At 53.9% G+C, this 15,529-nt stretch overlaps 2 protein-coding genes across 10 annotated transcripts in view; one reads left to right on the top strand and one right to left on the bottom strand.

The window, feature by feature from the left end:
• On the top strand, positions 1–14,891 carry CDAN1 (codanin 1). Of its 9 annotated transcripts, XR_006732621.1 has the most exons (30): positions 20–114; positions 329–816; positions 1,044–1,250; positions 1,449–1,618; positions 1,751–1,864; positions 1,947–2,025; positions 2,444–2,564; positions 2,750–2,859; positions 3,270–3,359; positions 4,012–4,087; positions 4,550–4,755; positions 5,033–5,150; positions 5,289–5,435; positions 5,595–5,761; positions 6,153–6,240; positions 6,458–6,547; positions 6,742–6,796; positions 6,972–7,105; positions 7,179–7,282; positions 7,504–7,662; positions 8,060–8,123; positions 8,292–8,370; positions 8,537–8,685; positions 9,818–9,925; positions 10,069–10,132; positions 10,267–10,448; positions 10,641–10,748; positions 11,362–11,902; positions 12,865–14,265; positions 14,383–14,891. XR_006732621.1 is itself a non-coding variant. In XM_045539668.1 (28 exons), exons 1-28 carry the CDS (start codon positions 25–27, stop codon positions 11,485–11,487), a joined length of 3,693 nt encoding a protein of 1,230 aa, XP_045395624.1. In that variant the 5' UTR covers positions 1–24; the 3' UTR covers positions 11,488–12,116. The 9 variants fall into 9 exon arrangements, 6 of the variants coding, with proteins under 6 accessions (XP_045395624.1, XP_045395615.1, XP_045395633.1 ...); XR_006732623.1 differs by lacking the exons at positions 12,865–14,265; positions 14,383–14,891 and adding an exon at positions 12,801–12,824; XR_006732622.1 differs by lacking the exons at positions 12,865–14,265; positions 14,383–14,891 and adding an exon at positions 11,986–12,116.
• The window catches only part of STARD9 (StAR related lipid transfer domain containing 9), a 113,099-nt gene continuing 111,345 nt past the window's right edge, over positions 13,776–15,529 (bottom strand). Inside the window, exon 34 of the mRNA XM_045539718.1 lies at positions 13,776–15,249. Within this exon, the coding sequence (XP_045395674.1) occupies positions 15,148–15,249 (102 nt within the window). The 3' untranslated portion in view covers positions 13,776–15,147. The remainder of the gene's footprint in view (positions 15,250–15,529) is intronic.

The following is a 15,529-nucleotide window of genomic DNA, read 5'->3' as shown; positions in this document are numbered from 1 at the left end:
TCGCCCCAGGGAGCCCCGACCGGGATGGCGGTGGTTTTGGAGTCGCTGCTGCGAGAGGAGGTGTCGGTGGAAGCGGCCGTGCGGTGGATCGCGCGCAGCGGCCAGAGTTCGGAGGTAGAGCGCTGACACGCCCCCAGGCCTGACCGGAATGTGCTTCCCGCGAGAGCTACCAGCCCTCCAGTCCCCGTCCTCCAGCGTGCCAGGCTGCCAGCCCGGCCGAGTGCGCTCCGGCTGGGCGCCGGTGCCTGGGCCGCCCACCCTCGGCGCGCCTCGCGGCCCGGGGCCGGCAGCTGATCCTCGTGCCCCTCGACCTCTGCTTCTTCCCCAGGACGACCCTGGGGAGGCGGCCGCGCTGAGCGCACTCCAGCCGCTGCGGAAAGAATTCGTACCGTTCCTGCTGAACTTCCTGAGAGAGCAGAGCAGCCGCGTCCTCCCGCAGGGCCCGCCGACCCCCGCCAAGGCCCCGGGCGCCTCGGCAGCCTTGCCGGCGAGGGCGGGAGGCCAGCCGCGGGGCAGCCGCGGGGCGCGCAGCCAGCTTTTTCCTCCGACCGAAGCCCCCAGCACCGCCGCCGAGGCCCCTCTGGCCCGCCGCGGGGGCAGGAGGCGGTGCCCGGGGCCGACCCGCGAGCGAGGGGGCCGCGGCCCGGGGGGCCCGGAGGAGGGGGTCGGCGGGGAGAGCGTGCCCTGGGCCGGGGGCCGGAGGCTTAGGGGTTCTGGCAGCCCCAGCGGTCCCAGCCTCGCACTCTCTGATCCACCAAACCTCAGCAACCTGGAGGAGTTTCCTCCCGTAGGCTCGGTTCCTCCCGGCCCTGCAGGGTGAGAATCAGCCCTCCTGCAGGAGATGGGTGGCTCTGAGGCTCTGTTCAGGGAGTCAGTAAATTAGGGCTGGGCGTTCCGCAGTAGAGCACGGGAACGGTTAGAAGGTCGGGGGTGAGAGAACTATAATGGCGAGGAGAGTTTTTTGCAAGAGGCCCAGCTGTTGTGGTTGTGGAGGGGATGTATTTGAAGATAGGAATTTGAGAAAAACCTGTGGCTACTCTCAGCAGGACGAAGCCTTCACGCAGGATCAACCCAACTCCGGTGAGCGAAGAGCGGTCACTCTCCAAGCCTAAGACCTGCTTCACCTCACCCCCAATCAGCTGTGTCCCCAGTTCCCAACCCTCAGCCCTGGACACTAGCCCTTGGGGCCTTGGCCTTCCCCCAGGGTGCAGAAGTCTGCAAGAGGAGCGGGAGATGCTCAGGAAGGAGCGGTATGGCCTTGGCCGCTCCCTGGAATATTAGCTTCCTCCCTATGGGGACATCTGCAGGGCTTTTCCCTGTAATTGATTTCCCCCTTGGGTATTCTGGGTTCGTTTCTTGGGCTGCCGATGTCTTCTCTGGAGGGACCTCAGAGTGGCTGTGGTGGGGAAGCCAGGCTGATTGCTAATAACATCTTTTTATCCCCATAGCTCTAAGCAGTTGCTGCAGTCACCTGTCCCCACCTGTCCCACCCCAGAATCGGGGTCGCCACTCCCCAGCCGGACAGGAAGCCTCACAGATGAGCCTGCTGACCCTGCCAGAGTGTCTTCCCGCCAGCGCCTGGAGCTGGTAGCCCTTGTCTACTCCTCATGCATTGCTGGTGAGTGAGAGCAGCGGGAGCTGAAATGGAGACACTTGTAGAACTGCAGGGCAAGAGAATTGATCAGGCACGTATAACTGAGCCTTGCCTCCGAATGGTGCCCAGTACCATGGGATCTCTTTTTATATCCAGAGAACCTGGTACCAAATCTCTTCTTGGAGCTTTTCTTCGTCCTTCAGCTCCTTACTGCCCGGAGGATGGTGACTGCCAAGCACAGTGACCGTGAACTGAGTCCAGATGCCCTAGGTCAGTGAGCAAGCCTCCTTTTGAGAAATGGTGTCTGGAAATGAGACAATTCTTAACTGACAGCTTGGTACTATCCTTCTAGACTCCCTGGAAAATCCGCTGTTTCAGAGCATCCACGATTGTGTCTTCTTTGCAGTGCAGGTTTTGGAACATCAGTTTCAGTGAGTTTCCCTGGCTGAAGCATTTGGGCTGTGTTTTCATTGGCCACTTGGATGCATGTTTGTGCCTAACACAGGTGCAGTGGCCCTGGACCTTTTCCTACCTGTAATCTTTAATTTTGTGTCAAAGCTATGAATTTAGCCCCTATAAGAATCAAATGGACCCCTGTGGTTTTGCCAGTTGACTTTTGGTTTTGTGGCTAATGTTCCTGTCCTGCTCTCTTGGTCCCTGCTCTGAAGGTCTCATTTCTTTCCCCTTTGCCTCCATCATCTTTGATCCTTGGCCCATGACCTTGCCATACATATCTGGGCTTACATACCTGCTCCATGCTTTCGACATGGTCTGTGTGGTATGCAGGTGCCTGCTTCCTATTTGCAGTCTGTGTCCCAGTCTCAGTCATATGTGCTATTTTCCCTGCAGGGTCCTTTCCCATCTGGACAAAGGGACCTTGAAGCTGTTGGCTGAGAATGAGCGGCTGCTGTGCTTCTCTCCAGCTCTGCAAGGCCGCCTTCGAGCTGCCTATGAAGGCAGCGTTGCCAAGGTAGTGACCCCAGCTTAGATGTCTACCTCTCTGGACCTCACCCTTCCTAGCTTTCATACATTCAGGAAACCCTGCTCACGACACTCACGTGTCATGTGGGCTAACTCTGGGCAAGAATAAGGGGGTGGAATTCTCTGAGGATGACCCTGCAGGCTTCAGTTCGTAATGTCTCTGCCATATTTTAGGTCTCTCTGGAGATGCCACCCTCTACGCAAGCTGTCTCCTTTCAGCCAGAGACTGACAATCGTGCCAACTTCTCCAGTGACCGAGCCTTTCACACTTTTAAAAAACAGAGGTGATAAGAAAAAGGGAACTTTTGGGAAGGGAATGAAGTTAATAGACAACTGTTCTGTTTTCGTAGAAACTAGGCGTTTGGCACTGACAGGTGGTGGCTTAGTATCACCAGGGCCTTCCTGCCAGCCGTCAGAAGGGCCACTTGGCTTCATTCTGTTTTGTGTCCATGGACTTGAACCCTTGAGCTTAGCCACCCATCTCACAGTGTGTGACTGTAGTCTCAGGGGTCTCAGGCGAGGTGTGCGGGGATGGACTTTCAGTGCCCACAGTGTTACCATCATGCAGAGAACTTTGGAGAAGTTGAAAAATGGGGCTGTCCTGTCTTCAGCTTTTGCAAGTGAGGGACGGCGCTGCTGGGAATGAGTTAGAGCAGCTGTGCCTCAGCTGATCGGGCGTTTCTCTGTGTGTCAGGGATGTGTTCTATGAGGTGCTTCGAGAGTGGGAAGATCATCATGAGGAGCCCGGCTGGGATTTTGAGAAGGGCTTGGGCAGCAGGATCAGGTGGGTGCTCACACTGGTCACCTTGTCTGTCTTGCTTCTGGCAGGGAGCAGCAGTGCTGCGTGGGGAGCTGGTTGGGGGAAAGGCTTCTCCCCACTCCTTCCAGCCCAAAGCTCTTTTCTTCTGTCTTCTTTAATGTCTGTAGTTACTGACAGCTCTGCCTCTATTCAAAGGGGACTTGTCTGTCCAAGTCCTTCCACTTGGAAGTGCCTCATACTTGTTCTGTAATGGCAAATGCTTGGAAAAGTGCAAAGCTTTTAGTCACTGGATAGACGCCTGCAAACTCTGTTTCCTCCCTCGTCTAGTTTGGGCAGGTCTGATCGCTTTGCACAGGTAGATGATTAGGCTGCAGAATGCACACCCTTGGGCCAGTCATCCGCCTTCCACATTGATCCTGAAACTCACTGGCACTCAGTGTGGACTGAAGATTTGAGGGGTGGCATTATTTCTTCTTTAAGTATATCTCTAGCCTCAAGAGATCTTGGTGACAAAAGGTCCCTTACCTTTTCCCATATGCCTGTGCAGGCCTGCTTTGACAGAGGTCCACTCAAGTCCCTGGTAAAGGATCAAAAAGCCAAGGAACAGCTTATTCTCTCAGATCTTTCTCCCTCTTACTTCTTCCTGCACACCCTATTCCTGCCTTTTATTCCTCAGAGCCATGATGGGTCAACTCTCCACAGCCTGCAGCCACAGCCACTTTGTTCGGCTTTTCCAAAAACAACTTCTCCAGGTAATAGCCCCAGCAAGAGATGAGTCTGCAATGAACAGTACGTATTATAGGCAGCTAAGTAATGGCTGGCACTTTGGGACAGGGTGGACAGCCAGGCAGATCCTGAGCTGGAGTTTGAATAGGAGTCTACTACTCCTTGGGTAGCGACTGAAACTCAGGTGGCCAGAAGAAGACCAGAGCGGTCTCTGATGTGCCCCGCGCCCTCACCCAGCCCATGACCGCCTTCTTTTCCTTCATTTGTACTTAGTACTCGGGGCTGGTTTCAAATCCTAGCTCTAAAGACCCTAGACAAATGCTTAACCTTGCAGTTTCAGTTCCTTCACCTGTGAAACAAGACTATAATCCCTACCTTAAAGTATCTAAAGCGCTCCACAGAGTCTGCATTCCATAAATGTGCAGTACTTTCTCCATGTTTTGCCTAGACCTCCCACTTACTTCTCCTCTCCCCTCCCCCCGCCCCAGATGTGTCAGCACCCTGGTGGTGCTGGGGCTGCTGTCTTGGGCGAGGCTCCAGATGTGCTGAGCATGCTGGGAGCTGACAAGCTGGGGCGGCTGCGGCGCCTGCAGGAACGGCTGGTGGCCCCTCAGAGCAGTGGGGGGCCCTGCCCGCCCCCCACCTTCCCAGGCTGTCAAGGCTTCTTTAGGGACTTCATCCTTAGTGCCAGCAGGTAAAGGTCCCCTGTATCCTGCAGGGAATGGGACAGAGGCCAGGAGAGGTTTGGCTTCCCAAAGGCCTAGAGTTTTCCCCACCTCCTTTGCCTGGAGTAGAATGAGCGGGACCAGGTGATGTCTGGCTCCTTCCAGCTCATACTTTGACTCCGTTTCACGTCTCGTTCTCCACCCACATTGCTAAATTCCCTGCTCCTTGGCCTCCCCGTCTACCCTGCTGAGCCTCTGCCTGGAGCAGCCCTTCTTGATTCTGGTTCTCCCCGTCCCCCTCCCTAGCTTCCAGTTTAACCAGCATCTCATGGACAGTCTGAGCTTGAAGATCCGGGAGCTCAACGGCCTGGCCCTGCCTCAGCACGAGCCCAGTGACGACGGGGAGTCAGATGTGGACTGGCAGGTTAGGACACAGGGCACAGGAGCTGATGGGGCATGACTAGGAGGGAAGGGGTATGTTCAAGAAAAACTTTACAACAGATTTGGAATTGTTCTAGAAGCCTTATGCTTAGGACCTTTTACTTCCCTTGATACCATGCAGGGTGAACGGAGGCAATTCGCTGTGGTGCTGCTTAGCCTGAGGCTTTTGGCTAAATTCCTGGGCTTTGTGGCTTTCCTGCCATACCGGGGGCCTGAACCCCCCCCGACCGGTGAGCTTCAGGACTCCATTCTGGCCCTGAGGAGCCAGGTGAATGGGTGGGAGATGCTGGTGAGGAGGGAGCTGGGAGGACCAGCAAGGCACTGAAGTGGACTGGTTTCCTGGACTGTTCTGGAAACCAGGCAGGTCAGAGGGCATTACCCAGCCCCTCCTGAGGACCCGCCACTGACTGACCACTGGCCCTCCCAGGTCCCTCCGGTCCTGGATGTGCGCGCTCTGCTGCAGCAGGGGCTGCGGGCCCACCGGGCGGTGCTCACCGTGCCCTGGCTGGTGGAGTTCCTTTCCTTCGCCGACCACGTCGTGCCCTTGCTGGACTATTACCGGAGCGTCTTCACTCTCCTGCTGCACCTGCATCGGTGGGTGGCGAAAGGCTAAGGCCTGGGAAGAGCAGGGGGCGGGGGGAGCACTGCTCGAGCCCGCTGTCCATAAGGAGGGTCGAGTGGCCTGTGCCTCGTGCATGCTGCCACCGCCACACTGAGCCTCGGAGGAGAGGCAGGATTTGCTCCTCAAAGACAGACAGTGGGCAGTTATTTGTACTTTCATTGGCCCTTTTCTGTTCCTAAGGTGGCCCAGCTGAGAGGGAATACAAACATGGGAGGGGAAACTCAGGAGCTCCTGGCTGCCTACATGCCAGCAGTCCCTTTTAGGTCTGTTCTGGAGAATGGCCTTGCCAGTAAGAGCTTTCGCTTGCTCCGTGCCCTTCTTTTCTTTGCACAAATGCATTCACACCGTCCGTTTACCATTTAGGAGCTTGGTCTTATCACAGGAGAATGAAGGGGAGATGTGTTTCCTGAACAAGCTGCTGCTCCTTGCTGTCCTGGGCTGGCTTTTCCAGGTGCGCAGAGTGAGGTCCTAATGGAGGGAGTGGGAACATGTCTGAGTGTAAACAAAGCAGGGCCCAGAAGGTGGAGGTTCAGAAGAGGAGTGGGGATTACTGCAGTTCCAGAGAAGGCTGCTTTGAACCTGGTGCCTAAAGCCTGGCACCCTGAGCTCGGGAGGTGTGACCGTCTCTGGTGTCGACTGGTGCTGCCATTGCCCTCATCTCTTGCCAGATTCCCACAGTCCCCGAGGACTTGTTCTTTCTGGAGGAGGGTCAGTTGGATCCCTTTGAGGTGGACACGGTAGCCTCAGAGCATGGCTTGGTGAGTGTTGGGGTCCAGCCAGAGCCATGGGAACCCCAGGAATAAAGGGAGTGGGCTGTTGGGGAGGCCCAGCAGGAGACAAGCCAGGTTAGAGACTTAACCGTCATAGAATTCTCCTACCTGACTGTCCTGTTTCCGGGCTCAGGGGGAGGGAAGCCTGCCTGCCTTCCTGACACTGGCCTCTTCTACCCCAGGACAGTGTGCCTGTGGTGGACCAGCAGCTGCTCTACACCTGCTGCCCCTACATCGGTGAGCGTCCCGGTCTCCCCCGTCCCTTTGTGAGTGCCCCAAAGTGCCCTTTGGCCTGACTTGGTCCCGTGGTTAGGTTCTTAGGCATTGCCTGGGTACCACAAATACTTGACATCCAGCAGGCTTGGGGAGGGGAGGTTCTCAAAGTAAGAACTCTTGGCCTTCCCTGATGCAGGAGAGCTCCGGAAACTGCTTGCTTCATGGGTGTCTGGCAGCAGTGGGCGGAGTGGGGGCTTTGTGAGGAAAATCACCCCCACCACCACCACCGGCCTGGGAGCCCAGCCTCCCCAGACCAGCCAGGGGCTGCAGGTAAGGGCAGGGCGGAGGCAGCCCCTGAGGAGGCCGAGGGAGGCCTTCACTGCCTGTCACCTCCTCCCCACAGGCACAGCTCGCCCAGGCCTTCTTCCACAACCAGCCGCCCTCCCTGCGCAGGACTGTGGAGTTTGTGGCAGAGAGAATTGGATCGAACTGTGTCAAACACATCAAGTAAGACTGTTTGAGTGTCCTGGTCTAATTCCCTTACCATTTTCCCCTTTTCCCCTCAGTTTGGCAACTGAGGAAGGTCAGTGGTGTGGGGGGAGTTGCGGGGGCTGGGCTGAAATTGTTACTCCCCTTGAAGGAAGTTCTGACCAAATTTCCTTGAATTTGCAGCCCCTTTCCACTTCAACCCTCCCAACTACCCCCAAACCTTGCTGTCCCTGCTGCAGGGCCACGCTGGTGGCAGATCTGGTGCACCAGGCAGAGTTACTTCTCCAGGAGCAGCTGGTGACGCAGGGACAGGAAGGGGGAGATCCAGCCCAGCTGTTGGAGATCTTGTGTTCCCAGCTGTGCCCCCACGGGGCCCAGGCCCTGACCCAGGGGCGGGAGTAAGAAACACCAACCCGTCTGTCCCCTCGCATCTCCTTGACTGTCCTCAGCTTCCTTCCCGTCCTTTCTTTGCTCCTCCACACTCATCTTCCTTCCACGTCTTCTCTACACCTCTCTGTTTTGTTCTTTTGTCCCCTGCTCCTCTGTAGGCTCCTGCCTTTGGCTTCAATGCTCTGGGGCACAAAGTGCAGGTGTGGAGCTGGGAGCATGTGCTGCTGTGTGGCTGCCGGTGGAGGTTCTCGTTTCTGCAGCCCGGGGCTGGGCAGAGGGTGGACAGTGCGTCCTCCTGAGGCCCAGCCTCCATGGTCAGGTGCTTGGCGCGCTCAGGGCAGTCACTGCCTGGGCTGGGCTGAAAGATCCAGACATCACTGCCCTCCTCCGTCTGTCTCCATTTAGGTTCTGCCAAAGGAAGAGCCCCGGGGCCGTGCGGGCGCTGCTTCCAGAGGAGACCCCGGCAGCTGTACGTAGGAAGGAGGCCGCAGCCAGCAGGCCTTGCGGTCGTGGGGGGAGAGGCACACGGGTAGCCTGTGTGAGGCTGCCGCAGGGTGGGGGGGTCAGGCCTGCTCTGGCAGCCACTGTTGTACCCAACCCTCCCCTGGCCCAACGCTGCAGTTCTTCTGGTTCGCAGGTTCTAAGCAGTGCAGAGAGCATTGCTGTGGGGCTCGCGACAGAGAAAGCTTGTGCTTGGTTGTCTGCCAACATCACAGGTGAGGTTCAGGACCGGGGAGGGGCTGAAGCAAGTTTTTAAAAACTGTACTGACAGGGGGTTGGAGGCGGTCGGGAGAGATGGGAACAGGGAAGGGGGTGGGTTGGCCGGGTGAGCCCGAGCAGGGCACGCGGTGACCCCTTTCCTGCTCTCCCTCTGCCCTGCAGCACTGATTAGGAGGGAGGTGAAGGCGGCAGTGAGTCGCACACTCCGAGCCCAGGGTCCTGAACCTGCTGCCTGGGGGGAGCGGAGGGGCTGCTCCCACGCCTGTGAGCACCACGCTCCCCTCCCCTCCCACCTCATCTCCGAGATCAAAGTACACAGCTACCCTCCTCCCTCCGGCTTCCCTGCTCCCTGCCCTGCTCTGTTCCTGGTTCCTTTCCTTTCTCACATCAGCTCCAGTGTTGTGTGGCCGCTTTCCGTGTTGTCCTGCCAGCTCCTGTTCTGTTCCTTACTGGATAGGATTGGGTAGGGCAGAGCTGAATTGAATGGTTTTCCTAATTGTTACTCTGTGACTTTTAGTATTTGACTCACCCAGAAGGGAAAAAGGGTAGATGTGAAATGTTGCACTAAATGTTTATCACACAGATGCTGATGGGAGTGCGGTTAAGTGTAGTAGAAGAGTCTCTAAGGGCTAGTCACCTCAACATTTGGATATGATTTCAACAGTGTTCTATGTGGGAGGCAATGCTTGTTTAGTCACAGGCTAAGAATAAACGTGGTTTTAAAAATTCAGACTGTCTAGAGCAAGGGTTAGCAAACAGCCTGTGGACCAGATCAAGCCCACTACTTGTTTTTGTAAACAGTTATATTGGAACCCAGCCATGTCCATTCGTTTACGAGTCATCTGTGGCTGCTTTTGTGCTAGTGGCAGAGTGGAGTAGTTGGGACAGAGAATTTATGGCCCACAAAGCCTAAAATAGTGTCTGGTCCTGATCTAGAATAATGATCTAGGAAGGAAGATTCGGAACAGAGACTAAGCAGCAGTGAGTGAAAGCAGAGATCACATTAATATACGAGGGATGGGGAGGCCTAGGGGCCCTTAGCTACTGGCTCTCAGTGTGCAGAGATTTCTGTATGGAAACCTCAGCTCTCCCAAGAAGATTAACAGACAAGCATAGACAGTATCAAGACTGTATCTGATGGGACAGTTTCCCTAAGTGCTTTAAGAATAAGATCCCCAAGTTGAGTGGCATCATGTCAAGTTCTCTGGCAGCACGTTGTCTCGCAGCTCACCTGCTCCATCTGTCCCTCTTTTGTCTACATGGTTGCTTCTGGCTGTGCTGTCTGCCCCGGTCCCAGGTCTAGGGGCATCTTGGCCCAGTTATCTCGCCCTCTAGGGCCGTTTTCCCTCTGCCTTTCTGCACTGGCCGACCCCGCCCCACGCTGAAGCCCCTGTGGCGTCCCGGCGTGCACGCGGCCGTGCAGCCTCCCCCTGCTGTCCACAGGACGTGCTCTCCCTGGCCGTGGGGCCGCGGGACCCCGAGGAGGGCGTCTCCCCGGAGCATCTGGAGCAGCTCTTAGGCCAGTTGGGCCAGACGCTGCGGTGCCGCCAGGTGAGACGTGGCATGTGCCACACGGATGCTTTTCTGTGTGTCCTTGTCTAAGACCTAATAACGAGAGCCACGTTGACTGAAGGCCAGTCCTGACAGCAGCAAGCGGTGCCAGCGGCTCGGGTCTCCCTTCTCTTTCCCCACAGTTCCTGTGCCCACCTGCTGAGCAGCATCTGGCGAAGTGCTCCGTGGAGTTAGCCTCCCTCCTTGGTACGGTTCCTTCCAATCCACTCACTCCCCGGCCAGGTCTCCCAAATCTCAGGGTTGGGCACAGGCAAGATTAGAAACACAGAGCCCTATTCTGCTGTCATTCCCCTAAAGCTGGCTTTCCTCTCCTCCCGTAGTTGCAGACCAAATTCCCGTCCTAGGCCCCCCTGCACAGCACAGGCTGGAGCGAGGGCAGGCACGAAGGCTTCTGCTCATGCTGCTTGCCCTGTGGAAGGACGACTTTCAGGGCCCAGTTCCACTACAGCTGCTGCTGAGCCCAAGAAATGTGGGGCTTCTGGCAGACACACGGCCAAGGGAGGTGAGTCAGATGCAGGGACGAAGGCTTCATCGCCGTCTGCAGTCACGTTCTTACCCCCACCCTCATCCCAGATTTTATGAGCTGCTTAGTTCCCTTTATTCCCCTTGTCCTGCTGCATGCTCAGATGGACTCCATTTACCCCATCTCGGTGTGTGTTGAGCCCATCGCTCAGTCCTCCTTGGTGTTTTGCAGTGGGATCTGCTGCTGTTCCTGCTCCGGGAGCTGGTGGAGAAGGGTCTGATGGGCCGGCTGGAGATCGAGGCCTGCCTGGGCAGCCTCCGGGAGGCCCAGTGGCCAGGGGTAAGGAGGCCTTGTCTTTGTCCCACATGGAGAGAATGGGTGTCATAGATCCCATTCGTCCTGAAAGGGGGCAAGTAATGGGCCAAAGTCGGTGGATTTTTGTCAAGTGTCTCCAGGACCACCCTAAAATTGAGTTCTGGCTGACCGCCTTCCGCTCTGAGTAGCCCCTGCATGAGGGGATGGTGTCAGTGGAGAAAGGGAAAAGGAAGGCAGGTAGTTAGAAAGCAGCATGGCTCAGTGAGTGTGGGTTTTTTAAATTGGAGTAACCTGGATTTTGATCTCAGCTAGTACTTAAAATTTTGAGTGATTTGGGCAAACGAATTAACCTTATTCATCTATAAAATAGGAATAGTAATTTCAAGATGAAATAGAGGTGCTGAGTAGATGGTGAAATCCCATCAGAGTTCACTCTCTGCCATAACTTTAGCCTCCCAAAGTACTAATTAGGTTTCATGTCCATTTCATTATAGAGAACAGTTGGGAAAAAATAATATAGCCCGGTTAGAGTGTACTCGCTGGTTAGCTAGGGCTTGATATTTGGGATTATCTGTAGTAAAAAGGATAAGCCATCCAGACTTGTCTGCCTTTTCTGTCATCTTTCTACTTATTCTAGGACTTCTCTGAAGAATTAGCAACACTGTTTAATCTGTTTCTGGCAGAGCCTCATCTGCCAGAACCCCAGCTGAGAGTTTGTGAGCTGGTGCAGCCAAATCGGGGGGCCGTGCTGGCCCAGAGCTAGGACTGGGAAGGGACCCTGCCTTGAACGTCTCACCAGAGCCCTGGAACCCTGCATGGGCCTGAGGAGGAGGCCTGAGAGCCCAGTGCCACCCAGGTGCCCAGTGCTGGCCCTTGCTGGTGCGAGCATAGCTGGCTCTAGAACCAGAACTCCTGCTCAGAGGGGAAGGAAATGTGGGCTGCTTGGCGTCCCACGGCCTGCAGGTTTGCCGTCTGAATCCTCGAGGAAGGAGCGTTCACCTGATTCAGGATTGTGGGGGAAGAGCCTAGAGACTCCAGCCCTGGAGCAGAAGAGTTGGCATTCATGGCTTGGATACTAAGCGAAACGAGGGGTGTGGTCTTGTCAACACAGGACTCAAGCCTCACTTGCTGCTATCCCAGCATCTCTTAAAACTGTGGTCTGGGAAATCATGACAGAGGTAAATGATTTCTGCTTTAACTTGTGAGGAAAGTTAAAACATGAATCTTGGGATTCTGCATTTTTTTTTTTTTTTACCACCAGGAGCCGGACTGCCAGCTCCTTAAAAATGCACAAGAAATAAGGTAGGACCTCTTTAGGCCCCCCATCTCTGTCCAAGGACCAAGCACAGGGCAGAACATTAGAGCTTTTAAAAATAAACCGTTTTAACAAGGGCTTGATGTTTAGTTATTTTCACCTGTCTTTTCCCTTTAAAAGGCAGCAAAGTCACACGTGGGCTTTAGGTTGGGAGTTGTAGGAGTGGCTTGGCTCCGTGTACTGCCACAGTCAGCTGCCTTGCCTTAGTAAGGCCTGCATGTTCCACTCCAGAGCCAGTCTCTGCTATTAATTTACTGCCAATAGCATTGACTTTCCTGGGCAACTCCCTTTCGTATGTGGTAGAAAGGTTTAGGATAATATGCAGTTTCCACTCACAAGGTATTCCCTACTGAACCACGTGGTGGGTAGCTCTTATTATGCCTGTTTTGTTAGGGCTGGCGTGTTTGACTCAGAATCCGTCTGGTATCCTACTCCTGAATTACACTTGTCAAGACCACATCTCTAAATGAACCACTGATTTTAAGAGTGGTAATATAATTCCCTAGAGGGATCCGTACTAAAACTGGGAGATCAATCTCATCAACCCAGAAAGTGGGAGTGTTTCTCAGTTACCACCTTGTGATCATCCTTCTCCCAAAGACTATGCCTTTCCCTTCCCCTCTGCTAATCCCAGCCAATCTTTTAACAAGTTTCTGCATCCAAACCTTTTTTCCTAATGTCTTTGTCCTTTAAATCCAATTTGTTCTGAATGCTTGGGAACCAAAAAAGTTTTAAGAAATGTTTTCTCTTTCTATGCCCAGAGACAGAACCACACCTAATACCCCAGGAAGGTGAGGCTTATGGCTGCTTCTTGATTTGTTCCAGAGGATCCAGCTGAGCTGTGACATGGGACCAGCAGGAGAGAAAAGCCTAAAGCTCTCAAAGATGTTGGGAGCTGGCCCAGGCCCGGCTTAAGGCCCACTGAGCTAAAACCAAGCTCTTGGGAATCTGAATGGAAACTTAACGTGGTCCTGGTGAAGGAAACTTCTGGTCACCTGTGTGAGCCCTAAAGGCCACTCTAAGGATTATGGAAGACAGGCAGCTAATGGACCAGGGAACTAATGAGATTCCTTCTTATGTATCTGCTCTCTACTAGTTTTCTAAACCAGCAGCTTTTAAAGTGTGGTTCCCAGACCAGGGTCACCTGGGACTTAGAAATACAAATATACTAGGGCCCCTCCCCAGGCCTCATGAATGAGCAGCTTGGGTAGGGCCCAGCCTCAGGTGCTAACAAAGCCTTCAAGTGACACTGATGTGTGCTACAAATTTGAGAACCACCCATCTAAATCAAAATCTGACCTCACTTTTACATTTTGCTACAAGATCAATTAATATTCTGACTTACAATCAGGTCTGGTATGTGGCTTCTCAAGTAAGGAGGATAAGGTCACTACTTGGTTATCCATCCATTAAGAGTCCCATAGCTGGCTCTGCCTCCGAGCCCCAGAGCACTGTGGGCATAGCGAGGGGTGGCAGTGACTTTTGGAATCCTCACTCCCAGTCTCACTTGGGCTGTAGCTGGACTGATCTGGTTGCTGTTTACCTTGCAAAGCAGTGCTGAGCTCACAGGAAGCACTTAGTACATACATGTAAACTGAATAGCTTGAAACTGGGCCATGAGTAGGTATTGCCAGTGTGATCTCCAGGCTAAATTCTGCCACAAATAACACACACGGGCTATCCCAGGACAGTCTTCACTTCAGGTGAAAGTACACATAAGACTTACAATTTACAAATATTCTGACCGTTTTGGTCAATAGTCTTAAATGTTTATATGAAAAGAGGCGGCAATACATAAATAGGGTGTTAAATATATCAAATGTCACCAAAAAAATTAACCAGAAAAATAAAAGTTTAAAAGCAATTTTAAAAACCATCAATAATATATAAATAACTTAATCTGAGGTAAGAGAAAAAGGCCCTGCAAACACTTTTAGAAAAATAAATCTCTGCTGCACTATACAGAAATTTCCCCTTCTACCCTATCTTCTCAAGCCCCATATGGTTACCCACTTCCACCAAAGATTTTGGGCGCCAAAACTAAAGATGGGAATCTCTCCCATCCCTACCACTTCCAGGTAAACATACAGAATATTCAGAGGTCACATTCAGCTAGGCTAAGGTACAAGCAAACTGAATCCACTCTCCCTCTCACCCCAAAATAGGTGGGGCCAGGGCAGCATCATGGAATGCTCAAGAGACCACCGCTGAAGGAGGTGAGGCAAGGTACAGAACTGCGCTTCCTCCTAACAAGTCACTTACCTACCTCCTCTAGTTCATTTATTTTCTCTCATCTTCAAAGGGCAATTTTTAATCTCTTTAAAATTCCTTTTGCCTCGTCAGCAACCAGCATCTAGCTGCCAGCCTCCCTCACCAGTCCTCAAAGACCCAGGCCCCCACCCGGACCCCAAATCTGTCCCACCTGGTTCCACAGTGGTCTCCCATTTTACTGAGCTCAGACTGACAGCTCCATAACCGAGCATCACTCAACACTACAGACTCTGATGCCAAGACCCGAGCGTCCTCTCCTGGGAGGGAAAGGAAAAGGGAAAGAAAAAACAAAAATGAACAATAAACAATTTTGCAAAAATTCAAGAGGGAGAAAAGATCCTGAATCAGTGTTCTGGTTTGTGCAGCTATTTTTTTAAACCCTTTTTCTGTTTGGTGTTTTCTAATACTCCATCACACAGTGGAGCTAAATGCTGGAGGCAGACTCAGAGCAGGGTCTTGGCCGATGGCTGCTTGCTTCCCTGCAGCTCTGCAGTCCCCCAACTCTGCTGGCTGTGCCCAGTCCTGGTCCTTGAGTGGCTTGTCTGCCGTAGAGTCCCAAAGACAGGAAATAAAGATGAGAATTCCAACAGGTGAGTTGAGCTTCATTCACTCTGAACAGCCAGCGCCAGGTGCTCAGGCTGCTCACTGCAGTGGTCCTGGCTGTCACCAAGAACTGACTGGGCTCTGCTGGCAGCCCCGGGCCAGTGCTGTCTGCCCGACTGGCCACAGCCTCAGCTCTTCTTCCATCAAGGTACAGAAAGTAACAGGGAGCTGCCGCAGTGTCTCTTTGGAGCCTCCTGGGCCTGCATCTCAGCAGCACCACTGGATGGTGAGATGCTAACTGCCAAGGAAGGAAGCCAGTCTGGCTATTACCAGCGGCTGCTGTTTGATAAAGGAGCTCAGGAGCTGAGGGGGGAAGCCTGGAGCACCAAGCTCCACCTGCAAGCAGAGAGGGAAGAGTTAAATGTGGGAACTGACTCGAGAGTGCGTGCCAGGGCACCCTGTGTCCCCAGTAGCCACCCCCGTCGGTGGTAATGGGACAAGCGCCTCAGACTCCACTGAGCTGGGCTTCACAGGCTGCTGGACTCTGCCGTTCAGATCTAAGCATTGGCTTTCACCTCTCAATGACAAAGTGCAAGTCGGACTGGGAGTGGGTCCTCATTCTGCTCTGCTGAGGCTGCTGCCTTAGCCTCACAATGACTCATCTATCTCCTCAGGA

Source organism: Lemur catta, chromosome 1, assembly GCF_020740605.2.
Source record: "Lemur catta isolate mLemCat1 chromosome 1, mLemCat1.pri, whole genome shotgun sequence".
NCBI lineage: Eukaryota > Metazoa > Chordata > Mammalia > Primates > Lemuridae > Lemur > Lemur catta.
The sequence above is the reverse complement of the archived record's forward strand: the minus strand, read 5'-3'. Positions and strand labels throughout refer to the sequence as shown.

Excerpts from the sequence above, each read along its gene's own strand:
- CDAN1 (XM_045539668.1), top strand. The coding sequence starts at position 25 with ATGGCGGTGGTTTTGGAGTCGCTGCTGCGAGAGGAGGTGTCGGTGGAA. Across the intron at positions 4,756-5,032 it reads TTCATCCTTAGTGCCAGCAG|CTTCCAGTTTAACCAGCATC; the intron begins GTAAAGGTCCCC and ends CCCCCTCCCTAG. Across the intron at positions 6,548-6,741 it reads TAGCCTCAGAGCATGGCTTG|GACAGTGTGCCTGTGGTGGA; the intron begins GTGAGTGTTGGG and ends CTTCTACCCCAG.